Source organism: Pyrus communis, chromosome 3 (assembly GCF_963583255.1).
Source record: "Pyrus communis chromosome 3, drPyrComm1.1, whole genome shotgun sequence".
NCBI lineage: Eukaryota > Viridiplantae > Streptophyta > Magnoliopsida > Rosales > Rosaceae > Pyrus > Pyrus communis.
Window position 1 is genome coordinate 3,218,140 of NC_084805.1, and position 20,836 is coordinate 3,238,975.

General features: G+C 37.5%; 3 protein-coding genes across 7 annotated transcripts; 1 reads left to right on the top strand and 2 right to left on the bottom strand.

Moving 5' to 3' along the window:
- The first annotated feature begins 2,410 nt into the window (after window positions 1-2,410).
- On the top strand, window positions 2,411-10,280 carry LOC137727744 (somatic embryogenesis receptor kinase 1). Of its 4 annotated transcripts, none has more exons than XM_068466560.1 (12): window positions 2,411-2,914; window positions 3,731-3,863; window positions 3,965-4,036; window positions 5,757-5,900; window positions 6,374-6,445; window positions 6,547-6,618; window positions 6,698-6,810; window positions 7,355-7,486; window positions 7,562-7,903; window positions 8,106-8,500; window positions 9,207-9,554; window positions 9,926-10,280. In XM_068466560.1, exons 1-11 carry the CDS (start codon window positions 2,824-2,826, stop codon window positions 9,519-9,521), a joined length of 1,881 nt encoding a protein of 626 aa, XP_068322661.1. In that variant the 5' UTR covers window positions 2,411-2,823; the 3' UTR covers window positions 9,522-9,554; window positions 9,926-10,280. The 4 variants fall into 4 exon arrangements, with proteins under 4 accessions (XP_068322661.1, XP_068322662.1, XP_068322663.1 ...); XM_068466561.1 differs by having other exon boundaries at window positions 9,973-10,280; XM_068466562.1 differs by lacking the exon at window positions 9,926-10,280 and adding an exon at window positions 9,721-9,780.
- A 2,041-nt stretch (window positions 10,281-12,321) lies between these two features.
- LOC137728659 (ATP synthase subunit delta, chloroplastic-like) lies at window positions 12,322-13,314 on the bottom strand. Its single transcript, XM_068467385.1, has one exon. It carries the CDS (start codon window positions 13,217-13,219, stop codon window positions 12,461-12,463), a length of 759 nt encoding a protein of 252 aa, XP_068323486.1. The 5' UTR covers window positions 13,220-13,314; the 3' UTR covers window positions 12,322-12,460.
- A 1,114-nt stretch (window positions 13,315-14,428) lies between these two features.
- Window positions 14,429-19,815, bottom strand: LOC137729779 (uncharacterized). 2 transcript variants are annotated; one of them, XM_068468804.1, is made up of 6 exons: window positions 19,581-19,815; window positions 19,142-19,274; window positions 18,870-18,973; window positions 16,304-16,475; window positions 16,027-16,167; window positions 14,429-15,912 (listed from the first exon to the last, which is right to left on the bottom strand). In XM_068468804.1, exons 1-6 carry the CDS (start codon window positions 19,628-19,630, stop codon window positions 14,728-14,730), a joined length of 1,785 nt encoding a protein of 594 aa, XP_068324905.1. In that variant the 5' UTR covers window positions 19,631-19,815; the 3' UTR covers window positions 14,429-14,727. The 2 variants fall into 2 exon arrangements, with proteins under 2 accessions (XP_068324905.1, XP_068324904.1); XM_068468803.1 differs by having other exon boundaries at window positions 14,429-15,927; window positions 19,581-19,813.
- Window positions 19,816-20,836: the final 1,021 nt, after the last annotated feature.

Below are 20,836 nucleotides of genomic sequence, written 5' to 3' on the forward strand. Positions count from 1 at the left end.
AGTGTTGTTTTCATTTTTGGTGCTACGGAATGGCTCGAGAGAAAGAGAGAATAGACGTACCACCGTTAGAAGTTGTCAACAATCGATATTTGTGTTTGAGGGTGTGTGTAAAAAATTGCGCGTAAATCTGGCTTCATAATTGAATGATTGTTTGGCTATCATTTGTCAAAGAAAATGTTCAAAGAAGAGATCTGATTATTCAATATATTTCTACTTCAGAGAAAATTGTAGATGCACTCACCAAGGGTTTCTAATCCGTCTATGTGCATCATTGACCAATTTAATTAAGTTACCTCAGTTGAGATAACGAGGGCTATTGATTCTGACATGTAGATTAACTATTCTTTAGATATCTATTGTGAGTTGTTAAGTTTAATTAAGAATTAGTTAGGATTAATTAGATTACTTTGTAATTAAGTATGCTTAGCTCAAGTATATAAACAGGTCTATCATAATTGATATTGTGTAAAATTCTCTCTTACAATACAAAAAAACTTTTTTGTGTAGTAAGGTTGTGAAGTAAAGACATTTATCTAGTAAAACAGTGGTTACGGGGATAAAGTTTTTGAGGCAGGCACACTTTCAGTACCTTTCTTTTGAGAACCTAGATCTCGATTAGAGGTTGATCAATTGAAAGAAAAACAAGATTCTCCAGTTGGTGAGCACGAAGACAAGCACCCTGCTCATCTCGTTGCGAGGAGCTTTTTAGCAAGCTCTTCACTACCTTGGTAGGGAAATCAGAACAATGTCCATTTCGATTTCAGGACTTCCTTTTAATTTGAAGCCCCTTTAAATTTGAATAAGGCCAGGACCAAGTGCTTCCTTATAAAACAAATTGGCTGGGACCACCTTCTTCTTCATGAACAGTTATTTGATCATTTGATCGGATATAGTTGATCAAATTAGAATCAGAGGTTTGAACTTGAGTTTGTGAGAAACTTAATTATCATTCCGCGTCCACAAGAAGAGAATAAGTAATAAATTTAACTTAACTCTCTTGATTTCATTAGGGAAATTATTTTATTTTCAATTTTTTGCTTTTATTTTTCACTATTTGAAAATTGAAAAGCTAAAAACGAAATGATTATCAAACGGAACTTTAGATAAACACAAACATTACGTGCTAGTTGTTTTATATTTTTACAATTTCTGTGTTCATACTACTTTGACATACTGTCTTCAAAGCCAATTTCAACTTTAATCATTGTATGTTTCCTTGTCTGTCATTTTTTGCCTAATATTTGTTAAATGAAGACTTTCTTGCCGCAAAAAAGGAAAACACTGTTACGGATAATAATTCTAATGTGCATAACAACCCAATATCCAGAAGAAAATATATATAAAATTCAGTAGTGTCCTAATCAAATAAAATTATGCGTTGTAAAACGACCACTTGGCTTCACTGTATATTCAAAGATTGGGACATCCCTTCCTTACCCTTCCGTATTCCGGAATGCCTCTCACGAAAACGGAATGCTGGATTTTATTTTTTATTATTTTTTGAATAAGAGATATTATCGATATTAAATGAGAAGAAAAGAGTTTAGTTTCACAATAAATTAGTAATAATGTAGTACAAATTCATTTTTAATGAAAGTCGGACTCAAGACCTTCATTTACCAGTAAAGAAGAATACAACTAGACCATAATACTAAGATTATCTCCAATGGAGAGGGCTAAGGGTCCAAAAAACCAAAAAATGACTTGATATTTCAGAATACTCATCTCCAACCAATGACTGGACTCTATTATGTGGATCCCATCATGCCATTATTTGGCCAAATGTAGCCCCTCTCTTGGTTTTTTTGTTGGGACTCAATTCCTCAGTTGCAATAATTAATTCAAATTCAACGATTATTTTTGAAACTATACAACGATACTTTAATTAAATTATCAATAAGTTTAAAGTATAAACTTAAAAATAATAAATTATTGAGAAGAGCCATATTTAGCCCATCCGGTTGGAGATGATACATGAGTATGACTTAACGTTGTTCATTAAAATATAAGTTTTTGCAAGATTATAATTCTAGACAGAATTATGTTTAGCCATTTAGGTTGAAGATCGGCTAAATGGCCAGAATATTGGATTTTTAAATTTTATAGAAGTAGAATGGACAATTTTATTAAAATATTAGTTAAAATAATAAAAAGTACAGTGAAGAGGTTGGACCGAATTTGAGGTGGCTAATGGTGTGGGCCCCCACATACTCAAGCCCAGGATTTGACTGAAAAACGGGGATACCCTGCCCACGGTCACGTCCCTTTTCACGTTATGAGCGCGAAGGCGTTTTGAGTCTGCGTCCGGGCAGCGGTCTGCAACGTTCGGGCAGCTCTCTCTCTCTGTCCGAGCTTTTTGCACTATCACTCCACTCCCTTTCTCTCTCTCTCTGTGTGCGCGCACGCTCACTCAAAAAAAGCGAAATTAGAAAAAGCATTAGAAAAAAACAGAGAGAGAGAACTATTAAGAAATAAGAATCCCACGCAACTACTCAGAGGAGGTGGGAGAGAGAGAGAAAGAAAGAGCAAAAGGGGAAGCTAGGCGAAAATGGTAGCAGAGAAAGCGAATGAAATGGTTGAAAATTTGTGATTTTTTAACTGGTGGGTTGCTTATGGTGGTGAGATCTTAGGGTTTTGAATTTGGTAGTGTGGGTGAATTTTGTGATTTGGGGAAGTGGGTAATGGTGGGTTTGTTGTTAGGGTGAGATTTGTGAGCTGGGATTTTGGTAATCTGAGTGAGTTGGGAGGGGGTTTCTGGGATGGTGTGTTTGGGGGTGAGACACCATTTGGATCTGAGACTTGTAAAAAGCAAGTGAGAGAGAGATGGAGAGAAAGGTTGGGAATTCAGTTTGTCTATGGTTCATCTTGGTGGCTCATCCACTATGGATGACAATGGTGCTTGCTAATATGGAAGGTCTGTAGTTGTTTGCTTTCTTCAGCTAGCTTTACTTATGCTGATCTTCCTTTTTCTCATTCTTTTTCCTACAGAATTTGTTATCTTTTTTCGTACAGAAAATTTAAATAAATTACTTTATTTTCTTGATACTATGAATTTTTGGAAATGGGTTACTGTTAGTGGAGTTTAGTATGCTCATTTAAACTTAGTTGCATACCTTGTACTGGGACTTGAAAGCCATTTATGAATCTTGAATATTGGAGTGTTTTCTTAAGCTTTTGATATGCTTAGAGAACTATTAAATGTAATGAAGTGGAAGCTGAACTTCAATGTGACAAAGCCTTGAAGAATCGTACTATTTTACGGCTTTTATCGGTGTTTCGGTTGTCACACTTGATTTTAAGTGCCATTATTTGATTTTCCAGTTGTGTTCTGTGTAAACCTCTATATATTTTGTAAGTGTTATGTGTCAATAAGACTTTGAGGGTAGTAGTTGCCTTCCATAGTTAATGAAGTGCTGTACCCACAGAACTTTATGATTGAAAACCTAAATTTAATCATTTGTTGTTTGTGATCAATTGTGGGGATCGCGTTTTGCTTTGTACTTCAAGTCCCACAAATTCCAGAAACTTGTATCTTTATGGATTGTATTTACTGCTTTAAGTTCTCCAGCAATCTGTTTTTTTATGCATAATGGTTTTATATTTCTTTCTGGATATTCTAGAATGGTGTGCTCTTTAAAATTCAAACTTTGTGGTCTGATATGTTAAGCCGTTCTAGTGTATTTATGGCTTATGATGAGCAACTAATTAGTTTTCTTGTTTTCGCAAACAGGTGATGCCTTGCATACTCTAAGGACCAACTTGGAGGACCCCAACAATGTCCTGCAAAGTTGGGATCCTACTCTTGTGAACCCTTGTACGTGGTTTCATGTTACATGCAACAATGACAATAGCGTCATAAGAGTGTACGCTTTCTCGCTCCTGACATCTTTAAAGAACATGCTCTTGCATCACCCCATTTGGGAAGAATAATCTTCATGATGCTTTGTTTTATGTGTAATCTCAGTGATCTTGGAAATGCAGCCTTGTCTGGTCAACTTGTTCCACAGCTTGGCCTTCTCAAGAATTTACAATATTTGTAAGTTACTTGGGAGTTTAATTATACGCTGTTGCTTTCATTCTTTTTCTAAGTATTGTTTGTCCTAGTGGAGTTATTTGTTTGTCCCAGTGGATTTATACTCAATTCCATTTGCTTTCATACATTGTCATTTGATTTTTATGCATATGAAAGAACGTAGTTATTAGCTTAGCACATGGTGTAACCTAGGCCATGGCGATCAGGTTGTTGGGGGCACAATATTCTCTCCATTTCGAAGATCTTTCATTGAGTTACTTCACTGGCAGCCCTAATACATGGAATTGGGGACATGGTTGTCAGATTGGTTGGAAAACTTGATGTGCAAATAAATTGAATTCCTGGAATAAATACACTTTGGTCATATAAACAGAAATCAAGCACTATGATGGTGAAGAACTTAGTCTGCACTTTGAATCTTTTCTACTTTAGTTAGATATACTGGTATCTACTTAATGGAAGGACGTAAAGTTATGAGAATTTTAGAAATCTTAATGGCAAGTAGTAGACCCTTAAACCTTGACTACTAAGGTTGGTGGTGAGTTGGGGCTTACTTTAAAGAAAAAGGTGGCACTGTGTTGGGATAGGTCTTCATTTAGATTTTTTTTATAAAAGAAAAGTTAAACAAAATAAGGTTTCCTAATTTATTGCAAATTGTTCTACTCAATTTTGAAAGTATCTTTAAAAATAACATTTAGACTTGTTATACATTTTATGCCGTGGTGAAACCATATGATGCTTGATAGGTAGACAAACTTATGGAGGACAGCTTGTTGATAGTATAAATCAAGATGATTGCATAATGCATGGGGTAATGTAAATAGCTAACCATTTCAGAGTCAGTTGACACGGGCGGGGGAAGTAAGTGCAAGATTTTTTATCTGCCAACCGTATCTTGCCTAGTTAGCAGGATAACGTATGTGGTTGCATTCATCATTTGCAGAATCACACTTATAATCCTAATGAGCACTCGTGTTGTCTATTTTAAATGAGGTTTTTCTATCACTACTGGAACTTATGTCTTTTATACCCGGATGAAAACTAAACCAAACCAGATAGTGACATGAACTACTAAATATATGGAAAACTAAACCAAACCAGATAGTGTCTTTGAAAGTTCTTTGTCGATACAGTTCTGGTAGCTCTCCATTTCTGAACAATGAGATGTGGCTGCATGTGAGATCTTTCCCTTATTGGCAGTCAAGTTTATTCAGTTTACAGTATTTAAGTGTCACATGAGTATTTGTGGGAATATTCTCAAAATTTTCATCTCACATTCATTCAGTGTTTGCGTAATTGTTAACCGGTTTTTTAGTTGCTTCTCATCCAGATCATAAATATTGTCTACCAGTAGATGTGTTCTTTGATATTAAACTAGTTTCAGTGATAGCTAACTTGTTACAGCAGATAAAATTTGCTTTGAGATGTTGTTTGCAGTTGAGCCATGGGGGAAAGCCATATAGTAATAACATCTTTTGTATGCCCAGACCCTGAGAATGTTGGGTTTTTTTGGCAGATTAACTGGAAATCGCTAATCAATACTATCTAGCATTGTTTTTTTTATTTTTATTTTATTTTATTTTTTTTTTTTTTGTGATATACACACTTTGAGATCACATTCTAGATTTTTCATATCATTTGTTTGCCTGAACCATTTGATAGTATTGCACAGTTTTTCCTGAACTATCTATTAAACTTATATGTTTTTTTCCCTTTATGATAGGGAGCTCTACAGTAATAACATGAGTGGACCAATTCCTAGTGAACTGGGGAACCTAACCAGCTTGGTGAGCTTGGATCTTTATTTGAATAGTTTTTCAGGTCTAATCCCAGGCACCTTGGGCAAGCTGTCAAAACTGCGATTCCTGTGCGTATACTTATCTTTTACCTTATTTCTTTAATGCCCATGTTATAAACATAAGTACCATGTCATGCGTGGGATTTTTGGTTAGTCATCTAAAGCCTCAGGACCTAACAAAGATAGTGAAAAAGAAACTGCGAACTGCAGTATTCTGTACATTTTTTTAGTATAAAAGTAAAATTAGGATTTCGGGTTCTGTGAGCATAGAACGCCGCTGGGATGTTGATGGCATAAACGAGCATAGAAAACATATATCAAATCGGGTGGTGGTATAAAATCACCATTAATTATATTATACAAACAAGTGTATCACATTTCAGTTGAAAGATTAAGCGTATATAAATGTTGTGCTTGTGCTGTTTTGTTAGACTAGCATAAATTATTTATTTGTTGTCTATTAATGTTTCAAATGAGGGATGTTCTTTGATTGACTGTAAATCTTACCGTGTATTTTCTTGAAATCCTTTGTGCATGGATAGCCGGCTTAACAACAACAGCTTGGCGGGTCCGATTCCCATGTCTTTGACTAATATCTCTTCACTTCAAGTACTGTGAGTGCCAATCTGATCCCAGTCTCTCTCAGACATCACATCTCATGTTTAGTATTGTTCCTTGCAAGATTCTATGCTTTGATATTGCTTTCAAAATGCAGGGATCTATCAAATAATCGTCTCTCAGGAGTAGTTCCAGACAATGGCTCCTTTTCTTTATTCACTCCCATAAGGTTTCTTGTTAATATACAAACTTGGTTTTCTGACTCTGTTTTTTATGATTTCTGAATGACTGTTCTCTCCCATTTGCAGTTTTGCTAACAACATGGATCTGTGTGGCCCAGTAACTGGTCGCCCCTGCCCAGGATCTCCTCCATTTTCACCTCCCCCACCTTTTGTCCCACCACCGCCAATTTCAACACCAGGTAATTGATCTTCCTGTTATTGACTATTAAATTTCAGGGGTTTAGGTGATGCGTGTAGCGTGTTTTCATCCTGAAGCTACATAGCATGTCTTTGCCTAAAGGCACAACCTGGTCCTGGACTCGAATGTTTTAAGTTTTAACATCTATATGTAACTTGGTCATTGTTGTTAATTTCACTTGCAAGGAGTTATCAGTTATGTTTATAGCAGTCGCAGTTTTATACATTACTTGAAAAGTATTTTTCATTTTCCTTTTGTTGTACAATTTTTTTTCTCTCTCTATATTTTCCCCTGGTTAAAAATGCGATTGCTGACCTGTGGGAGGCTTTATTGCATTCATCTCTGCAAAGGCAGGCATTGCATCTTTAGTTGGTAGATTTCTTCATTTTACTTCTGGTCTTGTCATTTCAGGCTTCCAGAGTTTGGATCAACTGCACTATCTTTCTAAATTATATTTATTTAGTGAAGTATTCGCATGTAACCTTTTTATTGGGCTATAAAACTGTGTGTAGCTGGTGTCTAATCTTTATTTCATCACATATCAGGAGGTAATGGTGCCACTGGGGCTATTGCTGGTGGAGTTGCCGCTGGTGCTGCTTTACTATTTGCTGCCCCTGCAATTGCATTTGCATGGTGGCGCCGGAGGAAGCCGCAAGAATTTTTCTTTGATGTACCTGGTTAGTAATTTAACTGAAATATGAATCACTTTCAGTTCAATAGTTTGTTTAAAAGCATACCATCATCTCTTGCAGCGGAGGAGGATCCTGAAGTACATCTTGGGCAGCTCAAGAGGTTTTCTTTGCGAGAATTACAAGTTGCAACGGATAGTTTTAGCAACAAAAACATTCTGGGGAGAGGTGGATTTGGTAAGGTCTACAAGGGGCGCCTTGCAGATGGTTCGCTAGTCGCTGTGAAAAGACTGAAAGAAGAGCGCACCCCTGGTGGGGAGTTGCAGTTTCAAACTGAAGTAGAGATGATCAGCATGGCTGTGCATCGAAATCTTCTTCGGTTACGTGGGTTCTGTATGACACCAACTGAACGGTTACTTGTCTATCCTTACATGGCTAACGGGAGTGTTGCCTCATGTTTAAGAGGTATAGCTTCATTGCATTTTAGAACACTTTTATGAAGATACTCTATCTTGGAAGTTTTCTTCGTCTCACTCAATGTGCTGTTTATTCAATTATAACTAAAAAACGCTAACACTGGTTTCCACTTTCTTATTAGTTACTTAATGCTCATTGTCCCATTATATGTTCTTGTTATATTCATGCCTTTATTTATACATTATTCCAGAACGCCCGCCAAACCAACCACCTCTTGATTGGCCAACTCGGAAGCGAATTGCACTGGGATCTGCAAGGGGTCTTTCTTATTTGCATGATCACTGTGACCCGAAGATTATTCACCGTGATGTGAAAGCTGCAAACATTTTGCTGGATGAGGAGTTTGAGGCTGTTGTTGGAGACTTTGGGTTGGCTAAACTTATGGACTACAAAGACACCCACGTCACTACTGCTGTACGTGGCACAATTGGACATATAGCTCCAGAGTACCTGTCTACCGGGAAGTCATCTGAGAAAACTGATGTTTTTGGCTATGGTATCATGCTTCTGGAGCTTATTACTGGTCAGAGGGCTTTTGATCTTGCTCGCCTTGCAAATGATGATGATGTCATGTTGCTTGATTGGGTATTTTTCTGTTCCATTGTTACTCATTTTTGTGAATTCAATTTGCTTCTGCCATTTTTGCTGTGATCCCGGCCGCGGTTGGACATTTTCTTGGACTGTAGCTGTGAACTTGCGTTGTAGCTTTTTATCCCTTGTGTAAAACCTGTAGAAACCAACAAGCTGTTTTCTTGATAATGATATCCAATCTTAGAATGGAGGTAAGTGCTATTGAGAGAGGATCAGCCTAGGTAGGGTAGGAATGCGTAATGGACTTTGCTTAAGTATACTAATAAAATATGGATATTGAGACACCGTAAATGTAAATTAACAAGGTGAAGATTCTTTTAGAAGTTTTTGTTTATTTGCTCCTATCTGCTGTAGACACTTGTAATTATAAACAATCCGCTTAGTGGTTGTATGGCTAAAATTTCTAGCTCGTCTCAAGAAACTCTCGAGAATTGCAGTCTGACTAGTTTTCTGTATATTCGTTGCCTAAATTCAATACCCGGTGTCATATTTGGTATATGTTGAGTCAGATGACAAAAGATTTGTATTTGCTTTCTGGTGTCATATTTTTCCCCATTCATGTGCATGCCTTGCACAACTTGTCCTCTTTTGATTAAAAAGAGGAGTTATCAACAATCTCGTGTGTGGGGTTTCTCTGCATTCGTAACAGAGTAAAATACGAAATTTCTACAACATCTAACAGAGCTGAGTGCTTTTCCAGGTGAAAGGACTACTGAAGGAGAAAAAGCTAGAAATGCTGGTTGATCCTGATCTCCAGAGTAATTATGTAGAAGCTGAGGTAGAGCAGCTAATTCAAGTTGCACTGCTCTGCACACAAGGCTCCCCAATGGACCGGCCTAAGATGTCGGAAGTTGTAAGGATGCTTGAAGGTGATGGCTTGGCAGAAAGATGGGATGAGTGGCAAAAGGTCGAAGTGCTTCGCCAAGAAGTGGAGTTAGCTCCTCACCCGAATTCAGATTGGATTGTTGACTCAACAGAAAATTTGCATGCAGTTGAGTTATCCGGTCCAAGGTGACCTTGGTGTGGTAGACGCGAAAAAAGATGGGAGGTGAGGAATTATTTTCTACTTAATTTTTTAACCTACAATTTTTCGTTTCCTTTCTGAATGACGATATCCTGATTAATGTATCTTATAAGTCCATTCTGCATTTTATTCATTACACTTGTGCATATGAGTTGCTTTAGTAAGATGCAATTTGTATCATCTGCTGCAGTGTGACAAAGCCCTCCATTTTTTATATAAGAAAGCTGTGGCAGTCATAATCTTTATGCTCTCCATACTTATTTGCGGTCCAGTCGTTTTTGTATCTTATCCGTTTATACGCTGGCAGTCTCATCTCGGAATGAGGTCGAGTCCCGTAGTTGGAGCTGAATTTTTCTTTGGATTAATTTACTGGTTTGCTCGTTCATGTCATATAGGCCATATTCTGAAGAACAACTTACATGAAATAACTTACATGGAACAGGTTTAGCCGTCCCGTGGCATCTTTATCCAATAATGTATTGTCATGTGAAGAGCAATTTGCACGGGGTAATGCATTATTAGATAAGGGGCGTCACGTGACAGTGAACGCGGGGCGGCAAAGAGTTGTACTTGACCTTGTAAGCTTTTGCGGGAAAGTGGTGGTATAAATACATCACAAGAGTTGCTGCGTTATTTGTACAGAACGGGCTTTGGGGCTCTTTAGTGGCCGACTGGCCATAGTGGATGGGCTGACCATCCATTAACGGTTACCCACAAATTTTTATAATTTTTTTTTATGGGGATTTTAATGAAAAACTTTCGGTACTGTTTATTTTAACGAAAAATAATTTTTTTTACATTAAAAATTTAATCATGGTATTATTCACTTTACCGTTTATTTTGTCCGTTAAAACTTAAAGTTTTCAAGTCATTTTCATTAGGTTTTTTTTATTTTTATTTATTTATTTATAGAGATGGTTCATGAATTTTCGACCTAATTTACAATTAGTTTATGAATTAAAAATTCATTAATCGAGGCTTAAGAGTATGGACTTGGATCCTCCCCTGAGCCCAAGGAGAGGATCCTCCTGATCAAATGACTTGGGCAATTGGATGAAAATTCAACGGCTACAAATAGAGAGGTTTCTTTAAGGTTATAATAATTGTAACCGTTGGATTTTTATCCAAGACCTCAAGTCCTTTGGTCAGGAGGATTTTCTCTTTGGGCTCAGGAAATGATCCAAATCCTATGAGTATAATAGAAGTGCACTAGTGAAGAAGTGACACGTGTAAGAAAATGATTCGTGTTATTTGAAAAAGTGAAAAGATGCAAATGCAACTCCGCTTCGAACGTTGAAACAAATGAAAATTAGAAATTGATTCAATTTAAAGACCGCAAAATGTAATATAAAAAAATATATTAAGACCTCAGAGTACACTTAAAATCACCTCAACAAGTCAAGACTAAAACTAATTTTGGGGGATGACCACAAAAAATCTTTATTTCTCCTAGTTGGAATCCATGAAAAGCAAAAACAACGGAAGAAATTTTATTTATTTATTTATTTTTTTTTCAAGTATCCCTTTAATTGTACAATAATATTTGACATTTCATCCCATAATTCGGACACACTAAACAAATCTCTCCCCAATCTAAGGGTATTTTGTAAGGAAAGAGATCCTCTCCGGATCTATTCCACCAAGATCACCGGATCAAGTGAAGGTCTTTGAAATTTCATTCAACGGTCAAAAATTATTATAATTTTTAAAGATCAAAACAGGTAGGCTTTTGAATGAAATTTCAAAATTGCGGATCACTTGATCCAGTAGCTTTAATGGAAGAGATCCAAAGAGGATCTCTTTCCATTTTGTAAATGAGCGGTGGGCTCAAATCAGCCCCCAGGCACATGAATAATTACTTTGGTGGAGACCACGACTTGATGGTACGGTGAAAAGATGATGGAGCACATCGCAGAATACGGCTTTCCGTGCACCCGAAAATTAACGCACATAATTTGTTGCCCCGTCGGCATCCAAGGGCTGAAGACTTCCAATCTATCTTCGAAAGGTTCCTGTCTTAAATTTTGTACGCCGTGCTATTTAATTTGGTTGTTGTAGTAAAAATTTTCTAGTAATTTAATTAGCCCTCTATGATTGGAGACTGAAAACATTAATCCGCTACTCCTCTGAAAAAATAATTATATTTTTTAGGATATATTGGATACTTATTAGTGAATACATTTTAATTTTGTTGAATTATAAATTAACACATATTTTATTGTTCTAAAAAACAACGAACATATCATTAATTTTTTTGGGCATTAAAAGAAAGAAACACGTAGCATTTTTACTAGTCCAAATTAGAAAGTAGATCAAACCAAAATGTAAATACATGGAATACTCTCTAATGAGTACTAAGTAGTATCCTATTGTTTATGGCTAAAATTATGTCCAGAGCTTTTAGCAACCCTTGGAAATGGCCTAACATAAATGCCCCTCACATGTTAGGGGGTTTTATTTACTTAGGAGATATATACATATACTTTTTAGCTTGTCGCCTATTCTATTTATTATTTTTAACAGCGAGATTCAAATTGAATAAATCAAATGATTGCAACATGTTATATTAAAGGTTAAAAAGGATACTTTTACTTAACTAAATCACTAATCCGTAATAAAGAGTGTATTTTTATTCACCACTTTCAAATGATAATACTGCTCATCACTCTACTTGCTACCACGTAATGAGTTTAAAGTTTAAAATTTATATTTAAATTCAACGTAAATAAGTAAAATGACGAGCAAAATTATTCCCCGTAATAAATAGTCAATTACTCCCTTGTTTCAAAAATGACGTAGCAGCAAAAAGGCCTTCAAAATTGCCTCAAATTCATGTAAAAACTCCCCATACATACATATATATACTCATACGTACGGTTTTACAGATTACAGTGATTACACCATAACCAAAATCAAAAGCAAATTTGGAGTTATAAATTCAGCTTAATGTCACCCAAATCAAGCTCCGCCGCAATCTCCTCCAGCTGCTTCTTCACGCTCAAGTCAATAAGCTTCGACCCCGACTGCCCGTACCTCACCGTGAACCCCGCCACCAGGCTCGGATCAATCTCCGTCTTGATCCTCACGTTCTTCGCCCCCGTCAGCTTCTGCACCTGCTTCGCTATCTGCGCCAAGTGCTGCGACTCCAGCTTCACCACCGAGCTCACGATCGCCAGCTCCGTGTCCGTTATCTTGTTGTACACCACCTCGAACTCCTTCACGATGTCCTTTATCAGGTCGATCCGCTTCGCGTCCACCAGGATGTTGAGGAAGTTGATCGTGTGCGGCTGCAGCGCCGACGACTTGGCGATGTCGTCCAGCACCTGCCGCTTCTTCTCCAGGCCGATGGTCGGGTTGATGAAGAAGTCGAACACCGACGGCTCGCCGAAGAACTTCTCGATCTTTTCCACGTCGCCGCTGGTGGTTTCAAGGGTGTTGTTCGAGTTCGCCACGTCGGCTAGCGCAGAGGCGTAGCTGGCGGCGGCAGAGGCGTTCATGCGGGCGCCGAGGGAGCCGGAGCCGTTGCGGCGGGCGGTGAGGGCTGAGGAGGAGAGTTTGAGGGGGAGGGGGGAGAAGGTGGAGGAGAAGGAGAAGGAGAGGGTGGTGGTCCGCGGAGTGAGGGCGGAGGAGAGTGGTGGGGATGGGGTTTTGGATTGGAGAGAGATTGTGGTGTGTTGGAGGGCGGCCATTGGTGGAAATTGGGTGGCTCTCTCTCTCTCTCTCTCTCTCTCTCTCTCTTCTTTTATTTTTTCTGATGATTTGTTAGAAACGATTTGGAAATGGAAAGAAGTGGGTTGGACCTTTTGGAGATGATATGAGGGATGGATGGACGGTTGGGATGGTGGAGAAGGAGAGGGATTGACGGTTGATAATTGAATGAGCTTTTATCCTGAATTTGGAGTTCATAGCCACTTACATATTGAGGGGATAAATGATTTGACGCGTGGCTGTCCTTTATAGGCTAGCCAATATTTTCTATACTTTGTCGGAGAAACTCTTCCTCATTAACAAGTTAAATTTAATTGCTAGTTGTCCAAAAAAAAAAAAAATTTAATTTCTAGTTGTTAGGAAGTGTTTTTAAAATAATCAAATCCGCTTTTAGATTACCTAAAATGTTAAAAGTGTTTTAATATAAAAAGTTAGAAGTGTTTTTAAACAATTTACAGAAAAGACACTTATTATGTATTTCTTTCATAAGTCATTTATAGTGTTTATCAAAGCATCACTTGCATTTTTATTAAAATATTGTTGTGCTTTTACTAGAAGCTGAAGTGCTTTTGAGCATAAGTGTTTGTTAGAGAAGTATTCTTAATGGGTCTACCACAAATTGTCAATGTATCATGCGTTGTTATATTCTAATTTCTATCTAATTTTTTTTATCCGCTTGATAACTATATTCTTTTTTAGGAAAAAGGGAAATGAAGAAGGGTGGTAGGAGTGAAGGGAAGCAACAAAGAAGAATGAATGAAAACAAAATCATGAAGTGAAAAGAACTTCAATATAATTTTTAGGTTTTTGGTCTTTTGGGTTTCTTTTGTGTGCATTTTTCTACTCTGTCATGTCTCTCATTCTCGAATGTACTTCTTCTTTCTTTCTAAAACAAGAATAAAAGGTGAAAATAAGAGACGAAATAATTATCAAACGAGACCTTAATAAAAACTTTTGCATTCGTTTTCCTGCTACTGATCATGTTTTTTAAAATAATTTAAATCTTAATAGGTATATGTGTGCAAAAATAAATCTAACAAAATTAGGAAATTTAAAAGCCGCTCGTATATGCAAATATGGGTTGGGGTAGTTGACGAACCTCATAAGTTCACAATCACAATTATATTTTGGTAAATGGTTTGCCGTTGTTTTGCACTCAAAGTTCAAATTTTCCTTATCAAGGCATAGAGTAAATAACATTTCATGAACTATAATATGTGTGTGTAGTCATTTCGAGCAGCAAACCAAGTGGTACATTGCTATCCCAATTGTCACCAAGACTACATACCATGAATTCTTGACCATGAACACCTCCACAGAATCAAAAACTCAAAACTCACCCAATAAACTTACACAAACAAAACTATACAAATAACTCTGAAAACACCCTATAACAAAAGTTCGAGTGACGGTATAAACCATATCCCCTAACCAGCAAGATCTGAGAAAGAAAGATTGATCCGACGAGTCAAACAGAAACTACTCAACCTCAGCGTCCTTGGGAAGGGAACGGATTATCTGTAGCAGACTGAGCAAGAGATCCGACATTTGAATTTTGTGATGTGAATAAGTTTGGGTACGAGAAGTATGGGTCGTCATCCATTGAAGACAATCTCTGAGGCTGATGACGAACAGGCTCGCGTTCATAAGCATGATCATTGGGAAGCGGGGAATCAAAACCAGCATTAAGAGGTTCCATAGTGATGGACGAAGCATTTGATATCTCGGATCCCTGGCCATATAAATAGATTTGATGGGGTACCGGAGAATTCATAACACCATCAGAACCACCACTGGGGATATGATGATCGAAGTCTGGTTTTTCTCTAGCATCCGACTGATTAGAAACGTCTTCATGAAATGGGTTTTCACTTTCAGACCTATTTTCAGAGGCTTCTTCGCTGTTTTTCTTGGTAATCTCGTTGGTTTTAACCTGTGCAAGACTAGCTGCTGAGCGAGCAGCTGTCGCTGCACGTTCTGCAGAGTCCGCAGCAGCTTGAGTAGCCGACTGATCAGGAATGTCTACATGAAATGGGTTTTCACTTTCAGACCAATTTTCAGGGACTACTTCGCTGTTTTTCTTGGTAATCTCGTTGATTCTGACCTGTGCAAGACTAGCTGCTGAGCGAGCAGCTGTCGCTGCACGTTCTGCAGAGTCCGCAGCAGCCTGAGCAGCAGCTAACACATCCTGCAAATCAACATTGACCTCACTTCTTGTTCTTGTTCTTGATAGAGAGGGTGGTGGATTGCTTTGTCTTGTAGGAAATGATGCAGAAGAAAGTGAAGGGGCAGAAATAAATGGCAAAAACTGCTTATCTTCCACACCGCCAACCGAGAGATGAGACTGTTCCTGATTGTTAGCTACTGATCCTTCTTCCATCACTTCTCCGGACTCAAAGGATGGCTCTTTAGATTGATTTTCAATGGACCCACATTTGTTTGACAAGTCTTGATCAATTTCAGGGTGTGGATGGGTTGGTAAAGGAGGAGGCATCATTGGTGCTGAGGCTGGATTTGCACTTGGTCGTAGTGACTGCTTAGGAACTTCAGGAAAGTCTAATGAGTCCAAACCGTCATCAGAATCAGACAGTTCTTTCTGGGCTTGATCCGAGGCATATTGCAATGTTTCATCATGTTTTTCTTGGGGAAGGGGCAATTTAGACCCACTTACAAACTGTGTCGGACCACTCTGACAATTAGGGGACAGATTTAAGTAGACATAGGCAAAAAGGAAATAGGGAAAAAGAACAAACAAAAAATGAAACCAAGCAGGGGCGTATATGCTTACCAACAAATCTTCATGCGGTTTGTAAATTTCAGCTTCAGATGCAGCAGGATCCCAATCCAGGCCATGCTCTTCAGCAATTTCTTTAAGAAGCTTCAGTTTTTTCTCAGGTGAGGGAGCACGAACAGATAGCAGTTCTATCAACTGCATCAAAATTGAGTGTCACAAACAGATCATAGGAGCCTAAATATCATGAACAACACCCTTGCAGTTTTAGTTGACTAAGATGAATATCATGGGAGAAAAAGGGAGTACACCACAAAAAGAAAGTTCATAAAACCTGGCGATTGACACCACAATCCGGTATGAGCTCTGCTGCAGCTGCGACAAATTCTTTCCCATATTTGGCGGCAAATAGCATTTGAACTTGCAGCAACTCCGGCAGATCAGCACATCTTGGCGCAGCAAAACACACACTGGATATTGCTTCTTTCAAGTCTATAGGGCATTCCCTGTATCAAACAAAAAGTTATAACCAAATTTTTTAAGATTAGGTGAATTTTAAAATGTAAGTAATTACAAAACTTGCTAACTTTTTGTGTCAAGACTTCAACAAACTTTAATGCCAAAAAAGTAAATCAAGTATCAGAGACAACACTTTGAGAATGAGATAGTGGAAAGATGAGAAAATCAACCATATGAACCTAGTTAAGGTACACAGACTAACCAAGATAACAAGCTAAGTGATGCTAGAAGTGCATGTGTTGCATGCTACCTCGTAAAGTAACATGGTGGGTTATGTGGAAGTGCCATGTGAGTTAATGGAATTCCCTGGGATACATGAGGGTTGGGGTTGTATAATGCATGGTATGCCATCTAAATCTCCACTACAGTTCGCAAGTCTTAGTACAGTTAGAAATTTCATAATGGGTTCATTAGATCCTCCATCAAGGAACAAGGACAAAGTAAATGTGAAACTCAAACAAACTTCCCATAACTGATACTATTGTACTCCCTATTCCAAAAACACGACAACAAACCATCGGTTAGAGAGCAGACAGTGCTCCCCGCTAGCATTTGGTGGGTTTAGTGACTGAATTGCAATCCCCGAATGACAAACTCTGTTTGGTTTGTAGAATATATCGGTAAAAGATGGTATTAAATATTTTATTTGTAACAATTTGGGAAGAAAAGTACGAGCCTATACAACAATCCAGCTTACCTAAAGTGCTCATATTCCACAAGAAGAAAAATCACTAGTTCTCAAATTTTCTTTTTCCTCTCTCTTCTCTCCCCAACTATTTCTAGAAGCCAACTTAAGTATATATATGAAACTAGAAAGCCATAACAAGGTTAAAGAGAGAAGGCCCATTAGCAGCATGTTTTCTATGGAACTGCAAATTCATGCATATCTATTTTATGGGAATACAAACAAGTCAATTAAACGATTAAGTTTGGGTTCCCCAAAACTTAAAAAATTGTTTGACTTTGGACCTTTAACTAACATGTAATATGATTGATTAGACTTCCAAAAGAAAATATGATCATTGCACCTTCAAATTATTTCATAAAGCTTTTGTGATCTAACCTAAAATGCAGTAGCCAAATTTCTGCATACCATGAGAAAACACAGGCTAGTATACAAGCTTAGTCAGACAGTAAAAATAAAAAGTTTTACCCCACAAATTACAAGCTTTGCAGATGAAGCCACAGCAACATCTGATTAAGTAATAAAATGATGTATTCCTGACTTAACAAATGCTATGAGAAACCATATCATCATATCCAAAGTCCCATGTCCTCGTACGTAAGAAATGTAGCTATGCAATTGAAGTCTCTTCCTCTCATCTATAATTTTCTCTTAACGATTTTATCTCTGCTCCATGTACATTTCAAAATGATGTGTGTGTTTGTGATTCTGTGCTTTTGTCTTAGTCTAAAGAGGTTGGTTCTGTTAACAGTTAACACCCACTTGGAATGTAGGGGCTGTTTGCCCCCTTCGCTATAACATGTGGTTTATAAGGCTCTTCTCCAAGATTTAAGTTTGTCTGGTGTTTCTGTGAAGAAAAACTAGTCACATCAATCTAACGCAAAGTTACAACTAACAAGTCAAAGAGCTTTATTTGGTCTTGTAAGGAAACTTGAAAAGAGAAAAGAAAAGAAGTTATTCAGAACTTATAGTTAGGTTTCAAAATCAAAGATACATGGGCATTCTTTTCTAATTTAGATTATCCTAAGGTAATAACATATAAGAATCAAACTCCAATAAAACTCTTTGATAAAATATGGGTGGGGAAACAGGTATGGTGGGGGGAGCAAAGGGATTTTAGCTGAAGTTAAAATCTTTCACACTTATAGCCAAGGTCCTGTGCCAAATCCCTCAAATATTTAAAAATAATCCTTTGATTTGATTTGATTAATTGATTAAGTGTCATTTTATTCTTTATTCTAGCAACAATGGTCTTCCTTCTTTACAACATATCAATTGCTTTTTAAGAATGAGATTCTACAAAGAAAGTGAAAGCATGCATCAACCAAAAACTAAATCTTCCTTCTTTATACAATCCGCAAACGGTCATTCCTTCACCATACTAAAAGATATGTATAGATATTTTCCAAATTTGCAAACATTGACTTAAATTTGATTTGGTGAAATCAAGTTAATCAACCTATTGGTGCATAATTAGCCATTCAAAAAGATAGCAGGCATAACAGCATGCATTATAATCCCTCCCAAAAATCATCTGAGTTTTTTTCATTAAGAAAATATACAGTACTGAAAATGTTCCCTGCGTAGAGAGAATACGAGATATGACATAACTTCAGCTTACGGTTCTGACCACAAGAATATAAGCTTACACAAATGTTAAACCAGAAGGTTGGGCTGTAAGTTATAGGAGAATAACCTTTGTGATTCAATAATTGGAAGGCGGACAGCAATAAGCTCGCAAAATAGCTCAAGGATCTCATGAGCTGCCATCATATTCTCTTCTCTAATAATATGCTCCACCTGAAATATAAATATCAACAACACCATTACACAATGATCATTATAAATACCCACACTAAACTTTTTCTTCATACTCTACTTTCTAATAGGAGTACCCAACTCATATATAATTCATACATAGCAACATCTCTTGGTATCGAGAATATATGGAAAAAAAAGATGAATTACCCGAATCCTAGCAGTAGCCTCTTGGCCAGTCTCAAGAAGTTTGGCAATGTCGCGGCGCATCTGTTTAATCTGAATTTCTCTCCTGTTCCTCAACAATTTCATCCGCGGAATCGTCAATTTCAGCAGGGTTTTGCTGCACATACAAATACACACTCACATAAAATCACCCGAAACCGAAAAAATCAAAATCTCAAAGTTGCATAGCGCATCCACAGAACGCAAATAATTCCAAACCCACGTCCCCAAAATCCTCAGTAGATCATAATACAACGGGTTTTCTAAAAAATAAAAATTTTGTAAAATCTCACACTTCCAGACAAACAGAGTTACCAAATCGATCCAAGTTTTCGATCGCAATAAAAATTTGGACGAAACTACAACGAAAAAAGGACACAAAAACTGAGAGAAAGAGAGAGAGAGAGAGATGAGTGATGGGTACCATTTGGCCGCCTTGAAGCCCTTGTTGAAGAAGGAATCGAGCATCGACATGGCCGATGAAAATCCAAATCCTCAATTCCCAAATCAAAGTTTCAATCTTTTCTCTGCGTCTTCGATTTTGTTTATGTCGCAGAAGCGGAAGGAATTGGGGAGATAGAACAATGATCAGTAGCTGAGGAGAGGACTAACTGCTATACGTAAAAGTGACACACAGGGTGTTTGGCTACGGACCAAACGCGTGGTTTACAAGTTTGCTTAATGGACAAGGACTCCCTTCCTGCGTGTACGGCCTTGTTTGCGCGGGCGGTCTCTCTGCTGTGCGGTTATTCTTAATTGTGGGGCCAAACACTGCCTTCTTTTTTCTTCTTTTTTTATAATTATTATTATGAAAATGAGAACGGCAGATAAGTTAAAACATTATAGATCAATCTAGAGTAAAGGATAGAGGGACTTGTAGCAAGATTGTAAATAAATGTCGTACATTTAAAAGATTTTTAAGGCCAAGCAGCGCTTGCAATTAGTGGAGTGGAATTATGTATGTCGCATGTAGCGCGTCATAATGTAAAAAAGGTATTTCGTACACGCAAGGTGTGTGCAGAAATGCTAGTTATTATTAAAAGGAGAACGATGTAACCAACCCTTTGAGATGAAGAAATTTTCTCCACTTTTAAGAGCAAACTAAAGGAGCCACTTAGTACTACGATCTAATAGTATTCTTCTTCACTTGTGAGTGAGAGGTTTTAGGTTTGATTCTCGGCAAAAGTGAATTTGAATCGCATTATTGTTAGCCCATTGTAAGGCTAAGCCCACCCTCTCCCTATCTTCCCTTAATGTAGATAATATCGTTTATCCGAAAAATAAAAAAAAAGAGCAAACTAAAGGAAATGAGGCACTCCAAAATGAAATATCTTAATAAACCTTCTCCTAGTTAGACGATAAATTAGAAGCACCAGAAATTAAGTTTCAAATATGACGGATCATAAAAGCTTTATTCCAACAATGGAACCTCTTTGAGCCAAGGTCCCCTTCTGATTTAGGGGGACAACCAAGCCACCTTAGCTGAAGAACACCCTAAACGAGTACTAGACCCTTCTTCAACATCCCTAAGAGGCATTCTTTGGGGATGATTAGATGTGAGCACCAAAAAACTTGAAGGCTCACAATTTGGGTGAGTTGCAACCTCCCAACACATGAGAGAACAATATTCTTGAAGAAAGCTGATGTTATACCATAAAATCAATTGACAATTATGAAGAG

What these genes read in the sequence shown, in the direction of transcription:
- LOC137727744 (XM_068466560.1), top strand. Translation starts at nt 2,824, where the DNA reads ATGGAGAGAAAGGTTGGGAATTCAGTTTGTCTATGGTTCATCTTGGTG. An exon ending in ATCTCTTCACTTCAAGTACT is followed by an intron (nt 6,446 to 6,546) that starts GTGAGTGCCAAT and finishes TTCAAAATGCAG; the next exon opens with GGATCTATCAAATAATCGTC. An exon ending in TGTTGCCTCATGTTTAAGAG is followed by an intron (nt 7,904 to 8,105) that starts GTATAGCTTCAT and finishes ACATTATTCCAG; the next exon opens with AACGCCCGCCAAACCAACCA.
- LOC137728659 (XM_068467385.1), bottom strand. Translation starts at nt 13,219, where the DNA reads ATGGCCGCCCTCCAACACACCACAATCTCTCTCCAATCCAAAACCCCA.
- LOC137729779 (XM_068468803.1), bottom strand. Translation starts at nt 19,630, where the DNA reads ATGTCGATGCTCGATTCCTTCTTCAACAAGGGCTTCAAGGCGGCCAAA. An exon ending in GGCTTCAAGGCGGCCAAATG is followed by an intron (nt 19,275 to 19,580) that starts GTACCCATCACT and finishes TTGTATGTGCAG; the next exon opens with CAAAACCCTGCTGAAATTGA. An exon ending in ATTGTGGTGTCAATCGCCAG is followed by an intron (nt 16,168 to 16,303) that starts GTTTTATGAACT and finishes ATTTTGATGCAG; the next exon opens with TTGATAGAACTGCTATCTGT.